We start from the raw sequence: 8906 nt of genomic DNA on the forward strand, positions 1-8906 counted from the left end.
AAGTGCGAGCCACATTGGACAGTTACTCTGGGGTTTTCATAACAAATGCCGTCATATTCATGGATAATGCAACATCCGGCTTTTCTCCCCCGTTAACTTGGAGCCCAAACACGAGCTCCTCTTCGCAAAATGCACGATTTCAACTATTACCTCAACTTGGATACATCCTCTTCTGTATCATAGGGTTTGCTAGCATAACTATAACTATTATGTCGAGAGAAGAACGTTTCCGGCAGCTGTTATTTGCTCTCCAACCTACTAGGGCCCCGTGTATTTTGGTGAAGGAGAGCAAGTCAAGGGCTTGTATATAAGAAGTATCCAGAGATACTCGAGTCGAGCTACCGTCTTACGTTATATTCCTTATCCACCCCTCCCTGTCCGCCCCCTTCTGTTGCAATAACGCTTAACTCAAGCGGCTAAAGTGTATGGAAGTAAAGCGCATCGGTTAAAACGATAACCATTCGACAATATCCGCTTTCAACGCTCAACATTTATACCATGTTGTACTCACTATCCCCTGATTTTGCACATACGTCCTGTATACATCCATACCAAATGCCCAGATTTTTACTCGTATGGGTTGGAAATTTGGAATAAAGATGTCCTCGGAATGGAAGATTATCATTGACTTGAAATGTTGAATAGGACAAGGACCAGATTCTCCTGGATATGGTTGGCATATTGAGCACGGGGAAATAAAGTGTTTCGTACCCATAATCGAGTTAGATTTTTCGGGGAAAACTAGAATTTCTTGAAAATTCAGGATCAGTCGAAGTCAGTTAAAACTTCCCTAATTATCATTACCATAGTCTCATTTACGAATCGAGGATGATTTAACTAATCGAAAACCATGTTTATTAATTGAAAATGATTTACTTAAAAAATAATTAACAATTAAATTATAGGTGATTAATCATGTACTGATTGTTGATAAGGAGACTGTACTTCACATTCATAATTTTTATTGACAATATTGGTATTAGAAATTAATGGACTCACGTAATGGCTTGAATAATATGATTTTATCATAGAAAATTGATGATTCATCAATTGAATGCACTATCATCAATTGCCGAAAACAATTTAATCAAGATAATATCAATGACTCTCGATGACGACAATTTTTATTTCATCATTCATGTTGAATTCTGATATTCAGTTATAATCCCACTCTTATCTACCGCCATTCCATCATGTCCGTCAGTGCGATAAAACTATTACACCGATAACCAATATGATTTGAAAGGTCAACAACATGAATTTACATGATTTTTTTTTTATCATTACCATTCCGATGTCTTTTCCAATCCCCGCGGGTATCTAAAATTTTCTCTCGAACCGGAAAAATGCGTCGACACATGGGAGGAGTAGAGTTTCGGGGAAAACTAGAATTGAAGTTGCAGAAACGACTGCCAGCAGGGGGTAAACGAAGTTACCAGAGAGAACTGCAAACGTATACACATGGCCCATCGAACTTTTACCCGAGACTTGGGTAATTCAAAGGGGGTGGAAGAAGGAATATTTCAATTCGAATAAATTCCAACCATTGTGCAACTTTTCTTTCCTGGGCTTTTCTCACTAACAAAAAGAAATTTATTTCCCTCCTTATGATTATTATTTATTTATTGAAATTGAGAATCTGTGGTGAAATGAGAGAGATTTATTTGAGGAAAATTAATGTACTTTGAGAATGAAAACTAATCTGTCACTGAAATAATATACTTGTCGGAACAAACCGTAATATTTGGAAAATAACCACAACAAATATGATTAACTGTGCACCGTTAAAAAAAAATTCCTCAGATTTCGAAGAATGTTATCTCTGTGAAGTAATTATCTCATTACAAAACCGAACACTTTAAAGTGTCATTTAATTATGTCTGAAAAAGTAATGGAAATTTAGGGAGATTGGAAGAAGTCTCTTCTTTAATGCTCAATTTCTCTCAATTGTCAGGGAATAACTTGAAAAAATTATAAAATTACACGAATATTTCGGCGCAATATAATATGATTTTTCGACGAACTAATTTTTTCATCTCTCACTGCTCTATCGAGAAACTGTCAACGGACTTTGGTAGATTGAAATTGACGACGTACTCCTATTTAAAAATCATAAACTGAACAATACACTTCCCATATACACGTACGTCCTTCGTCAAAGCGGCAGTTCTGTTTGTCCATAAAACAATTGGATCGACAACAGCATGTGTACATGCTATACACATTGTATCGGCGTGTGCCCCACGTGGCCCAACAATTAGCGTCAACTTGGCGGCGCGGAAAATGCCATTGGTTAACTATCATCTTCAGGTTTCGTGTTTATCACATTTTTCGATATATTTTCTACGCAAATTACTAATTTCAAGAACACTGAATGAAAAAAATAACCTACGCAGGGTTAAAAAATTCAATCTCACTGTCTTCAGTGTCGAATATTTGAGGATGAAATTTAACTACTTTGAAAATGCTTTGAACGTGCGGCATTCAATTTCGAAAATATTTTTTATAAATTAATGGAAGAAGTGATACTTCCTACTCCTTCGAGTATTCAACTATCCCTGAATATTCAAAATATTTCTAAGAGCGACAAAATTACCTTCTCGTTCACAATTTTCCAGTGCAGAGATATGCGAATTTTATCAAATCCTTCCTGATAAATTTACGCGAATAACAACAACGTACAAAGTTACCGCCACGATTACTTGTTCCCTGCGATTTCTCTCCTTTTTTGAAAAATACTTCCATTAATTCTAACCGCAATATCCAAAGAATTTTTGACCCGTTGATTTCAAAGTTCGATACACCGAGTCCCAAAGCACTCCCTTCTTGCGAGTCATGTCTTCTTCTTTCCATTAAATGAAAATTTCAAAGACAATTCAATTATCTCCAAAATTCTGTAAAATTCCCTCCAATAACTATATCAATTATCCTAAATAATTTTCACCCACATCTGCAGAACAATTTTCATCCCACAATTTTCTCCGTTCAAACCTACGTTGCAATACAGAGAGCGATGCACTTCCTTTCACTTCAAGTGCAGGTCATTCTCGCTTTCGAACTTCTACAGCATGCCATCATGGAATTGTTTGTGTTGCACATGTTCTCTGGAAAGGTCGGTATCAACCAGCTTCCCCTCACCCATTAATAACCACACAAAGAAAGGCATGAAAAACAACAACTCAACAGGTGGCCCCTCCCGCATCCCTCGACCACCCTCACCACCCCAACGAAGCCCCCAAAATGCCTCCATTATTGACCCACCTGCATGTGTCTGGTGCCCGGCTCTTGAGCTCGTAGAAATCCTGTGAACTCGATAGCATTGACAGGGCCTGATCAAAGTCACTGTTATCGATATCCAAATCATTGACGTGGCTTAACGCAGCAAGATCAAATCCCATATCGATTCCGGACTCCTCCATCTTAATATCGCTCAATTCCCTCTAAATATCCTCAAGAAACTCGTTGGAATCCCAGTTTAATTCACTTGTCGCGCTCTCGAGACACGCGTCACGACTAGCGTTGAACCGAATGAGAACTAACTGCCCAAACAGCCAATACACTGTCACCGAGAGAGACAGAGACAGAGACAGATAGAGAGAAGGAGAGAGAGAGAGAGAGAAAGAAACGAGTGAGAGATATACACCGAAAAAACAAGTGTTTCAAACTGAACCCCCAATCCTCGGGGAGCACAACATCCGCGATAAGTAGAAACGGAACGTTCTGGTCTGCCCTCGACGGCGCTGGCCAAAATTACCACTCCTCATGTCATTTGTTTACTCACTTGTGTAGCCGTCATAATCATTTAAAATAATTCATTAATTTGTTAATCCATCATTCTGAGATATGAATGAAATAATTACGAATTATTACAATCACTTTTGGCACTGTTAAATAATCCAACTCATCACTCTCACAATCACGAACAACTCAGTAACTCAAATCATTCACACTTGCCGCTATTTGAGTGAGTGAATTTAGCGGATGGTAAGCGCGTCTCACAATAACCCGCTGGTGTACATTCACCAGTGTGCGAGAATTTCGTATCAACGGTGTGGAATTGGATTGTGCATGATAAACACGGAACAACGGAATGAAACGCCAAGTGACGCATCTCTACTGTCGAATTATGATTTTTTTTTTTTGCGTTTTTTTCCCCCCTCACTTTGAGGTGAACAGTACTTGACGGCGAACGATTGTAACGGGAATGAGAGAGTGTCCGACTAACACACAATACCAAACATACATGGGAAACATTGTATGATTGTATTACTCGCACAGACGTGTGCGATGCGATTGTGGGAGAATGTCGATCCGCATGGTCGACGTGGATCATTTGACCGAACGCGACATCTGTTCGTGGTACGGTGAACCAGCAGGTGGTGGTGATGATTGTGATGATTAGTAAGAGGTAGGGTTTATCAGAGCCATTTGAATTTCGGTTTTATCTGGTACGAACAAGGTCGACTGGTTTTCTGATTTGTTTATGGTATTTCCAGGATTCGAGGTACGAGGAGGGAACATTTTTTATGGTTTTGATGGATTCTGTGGGTTGGAAAATACGGTCAAGGTTTTATGTTTCGTTATCGAGATCGTTTGAGATTCAGCGGGTGTGACTGGTCATTACGACTTGATCACTTGCATTCTTATGGAATACAAAGGAGTGGGCTTTGAGAGATAATGCATATTTCAATGATTTTTTTTATCGAAATGAACAAGTTGATGATTTTTAAGTAGTTTATTTCTGTATTCGTGGAGATATATAATCTCGAATCCCTAGAGGGAGAAAAATATTCAAGAAAAATTTCGTATCTTTTCCTGCCACGGAATTTTTTCGCAAAGTTCCATAATTTTTTGCTAAATCGACTGTCAAAACGATATCAGTAACAACGATTCTTCACTCCGAAATATAAATTTAAAGACTAGTATTAATGAAGTAATTTAAAATATCAAGTCGCGTGATTCGAAACCCCAAACTCGATAGCCGATAACGTTTGCAAAGAGATGCGCACGGGTTCGCTTTACCGAGCTAATTATCAAGTAACAAGGGTAAAGCCCCAGTGAGGATGATCCTACCACCCAGAAAGCTGGAATCCCTGGCTGCACGATACCCAGGTTTGAATTGAGTTAAGTATCAAGGTTGATACTGTTCCACTTGCCTTTGCTCCCCCCTACCCAATCGATCGATGGATTTTGGTCTTATGGGAGTACAATGCTCCGACGTTTGAATATAACCGAGTGTCATTAGCCACGAGGATTACATTGATATACCGGTGCATCAAATGGAACGACAAGTTTTGGTGGTGAAATGGCCAAACAGATTTCGGTGTCTTGAGATAATACTTTCGAATCACCGGGCGAATGGTTCAAAAGTAAGGCGTCGAAGAAGAACTTCAAACAGAAGTTTCTCTTTCGTTTGAATGATTTACAATATTTATGGAAGTGAAAAAATTGAGAGTTGTATAATATATATAGATGAGGCAAAATGCATTCAGCACAAATATTTTTGTATTGAAAATTTCCTGAATTTCCAGTGAAAATAACTTGATGGAATATTTAAAAAATACAACAGTAATTTGTTAGAAAAGGAGAGACTTGTGAATTATTAGTACAAAAAAAACCTTGACTCATGTAAATCTAAAATCCAATAATTGTAATAATTATTCAATTCCATTGATTTCCGTGAAAAAACTTTTCACCAATAAATCCTGCCTTTCTCCACATCACAGCTACATTAATTCCTCTCAATATTTCATACAACCGGCAAATCCATTAGTTTCCATGGAATAACTAAGTAAACAACCATCAAAATAACATATTTTCAATTACGAAATTGCAGCAAACCTAATTTAATGAAACCTGTACAAAATTAACACCTCAAAAAACACATGGAGAAATTGTTTTGCTGTTTATGCAAATAACAAACTGTTCCATTTTTGCTGACAAGTGTAAAACAAATATCACTTTAATATCGGCCATAACACAATGACGGCAGTTCGGAAAAATCATCGGAGCCATCATGAGGTTCATCAAGTGTACAATCTTATTCCTATTCATTCCCATGATCTCCATCCAAGGGCAATCATTTCTCGATAACATTAGAAAACTACCAGAAAAAATATCCGAAAAGTTCAATGAGTACTGGCACTTCTACAAGGTAATAGAACATGATAAAATTTCTTTCATCAACAAGTTCATTTTTTTCTGATCATACAGAAACAGGTGGACTGAACGTTTATTTCCTCACTAGGCTAACTTCGACAAGGCGTACAAGGGTAAGGAGGAGCATCGTAGGCGTAGAATATGGGAGCGCAGTCTGCTCAAGATTTACCATCATAACTTGGAAGCTGCTGCAGGCCATCACACCTATACACTCAGAGACAATGATATTGCTGATCTTTCCTCGAGAGAGTACCACAAGGCATTGGTATGTAGGAATTTACATGATTTTCGGATGTCTATTTTTCAAATTATATCCTTGACATGAGCCAACCGACTCCCCAATTGGTTCCACGAGTTTAAAAATCCTTTTCCCGTGAATATTAAACACTTCACGTACGCAAAACCCCACTTTCCGTACATTCCATCCAACAAAATTCTAACTATTTATTTCAAATACACTTCCTCTGCTTTCCCATTCTTTCCACAGGTGAAATTACTACCCAGTCGAAAAAGACGTATCAGTGATGATGAAATTGTTGGTGCTGTTCACCACGACCCCCGATCAATTCCAACTCATTTAGATTGGCGTAAATTGGGGTTCAAAACAAAGCCAGTAAATCAACGTGACTGCGGTAGTTGCTACGCTTATTCGATAGCTGAAAGTATCGCAGGTCAAATTTTTAAGAAGACAGGATTAGTAATACCACTGAGTGCACAGCAGCTAGTCGATTGTAGCACCATTACTGGAAATCTCGGTTGTGCCGGTGGTTCGTTGAGGAATACAATGAAATATTTCGAGAGAGTTGGTGGTCTTATGGCCCAGGTTAATTATCCGTACAAAGCCAGAGTGAGTATTTCCAACTATGAAGAATAAAGGGACATTGGCACTTTGGGGATCAGTAAAATGAAGACAATACAAGATTTGAATTTGTAGAAGAAATTCCCTCAGTCTACGCTATTTTTTCATGTTATTCGATATTTTTGTTAGTGTTCATTGAAAATCTAACGTTAATCACAGGAAAGTAGCTGCAAATACAACGGAGATCTAAGTGCCGCTAACGTCAGTTCGTGGGCAATTCTACCAGCCCAAGATGAACGTGCACTGGAGGCTGCTGTTGCGACTATTGGACCCATTGCCACCTCCATAAATGCCAGTCCCAAGACATTTCAACTCTATCAGTAAGTAAAATTTTCCCATAAAATATAATTTACACACCGACGAGTTTATATAATCCCCATCGCACTCCAGTTTCAAGTTTTTTTGAACTCCCTGAAACTCCATTACAAACTGGTACTTAGTGGAGATAAAAAAAAATCAATAGGAAAGTTCGAGTGAAAAGTGAGGTGTTATAATGAAATATGAAAATCATAATGTGCACCACTGGATAATTAATAGGCCTATCGGGATTAAATTTAATTTCCAATTCAATCGCAGTTTTTTTTCATCGGAAATTATTCTCAAACTCTCCAATTCTCTCCGCCGGTGCATCGTCACCTTCGGACGATCTTCAATCTTTTTAAGTAGAAAAAAAATTCTCTCCATTCTTGGTATTAAATTATTCCACGAGTTCTTTAACTCGTCTTCAATGTTCACTCCCTTCCTTCATTCAATATACCCATGATTTATGCCACTTTAAAGGTCATGACCATTGAAATCGATTTTGCATTCAACAATCCGGTCTTATGATTCCCGCAATCCCAATCTATTAGGTGAATTTTTTATGCTCGAATACTTTTAATTGGATAGTCTACAAAAATATGGTGCATGAATAATATCACGCTCTTGAGGATGTGTAAGTGCTCTATATCCTTAAAGATGATCTCAAGTATAATGCTCGACATCAAATCAACTAAATGTCGTCATAAAAATAATTCCAAAAAGAGGAAATGAATAACCAGAATTGTTTAAACTTATAGAATCTTGCTGTGCCATGAAATGAATTTTTTTCGGAAATTTTGTACACGAACAACGTTAGATTGAAAACAAAAGGGTGTTGCATTTGATAAATCGCTTTCAGTACGGGCATTTACGACGATCCACTATGCAGTTCTGACACCGTTAATCACGCTATGCTCATTGTTGGCTATACACCCACTTACTGGATTTTAAAAAACTGGTGGGGCGACCAGTGGGGTGAAGGTGGATACATGAGGATCAAGAGGAGTGTAAATCGATGTGGAATAGCTAATTATGCTGCGTACGTGCGCGCCGAACTAATATATTAACGATTTTGTTTCAAATTAATAAAAAAAGAAATTAAAACCAGACATCTATCACATTTTTAATTGTTTTATACGATTTATACTAAACGAAAATTTTTTATCATATTAAAATTATGGTGTGAATCATCATTATTCATTCTTCAAATTGAATTTACTCTTTTTTTTAACTTCAATTTATCAGTTTTTAAAATCAAAATCAAAAGTACTCTCACTACATCGCAATGCCATTCATCACAATTACCTTAATGAAAATTTTATTTTTTAAATATGTAAAAATTATTGCATAATCTATGAACCCTCTCTCATCATCATTACCAATTATGAAATTCTCAATTCTAAAGACCATTTAATTGACGCGTGTGATGCACAACCAATAAGCCCCGAGAAAATGCAGACGATATGTCATTTCACATTGTGTGAATAAAACTAAACTGGATGACGTAACGCCTCCATGACGTAACGCCACATAACTGACATAAAGAAACAAAAAAAAAAAGTGGAGTGTGAAGAAAAAAAATTGCTGA

The 8906-nt window shown here is 37.5% G+C and overlaps 2 protein-coding genes across 8 annotated transcripts in view; one reads left to right on the forward strand and one right to left on the reverse strand.

The window, feature by feature from the left end:
• Positions 1-4213, reverse strand: part of Mitf (mitf) — a 54493-nt gene extending 50280 nt beyond the window's left edge. The window contains exon 1 of the mRNA XM_064136222.1: positions 3262-4213. Within this exon, the coding sequence (XP_063992292.1) occupies positions 3262-3419 (158 nt within the window). The 5' untranslated portion in view covers positions 3420-4213. The remainder of the gene's footprint in view (positions 1-3261) is intronic.
• LOC135170469 (procathepsin L-like) overlaps positions 1-8499 on the forward strand; it is a 200508-nt gene extending 192009 nt beyond the window's left edge. For 6 of the 7 annotated variants that reach the window (XM_064136327.1, XM_064136318.1, XM_064136361.1 and 3 more), the window contains 5 exons: positions 5837-6154; positions 6248-6424; positions 6647-7006; positions 7178-7338; positions 8178-8499. In XM_064136327.1, the coding sequence (XP_063992397.1) occupies positions 6017-6154; positions 6248-6424; positions 6647-7006; positions 7178-7338; positions 8178-8385 (1044 nt within the window). In that variant the 5' untranslated portion in view covers positions 5837-6016 and the 3' untranslated portion in view covers positions 8386-8499. Of the gene's footprint in view, positions 1-5836; positions 6155-6247; positions 6425-6646; positions 7007-7177; positions 7339-8076 lie in introns of all 7 variants that reach the window. The other variant, XM_064136371.1, reaches the window with a different exon arrangement.
• Positions 8500-8906: the final 407 nt, after the last annotated feature.

Source organism: Diachasmimorpha longicaudata, chromosome 2 (genome assembly GCF_034640455.1).
Source record: "Diachasmimorpha longicaudata isolate KC_UGA_2023 chromosome 2, iyDiaLong2, whole genome shotgun sequence".
NCBI classification, from domain to species: domain Eukaryota; kingdom Metazoa; phylum Arthropoda; class Insecta; order Hymenoptera; family Braconidae; genus Diachasmimorpha; species Diachasmimorpha longicaudata.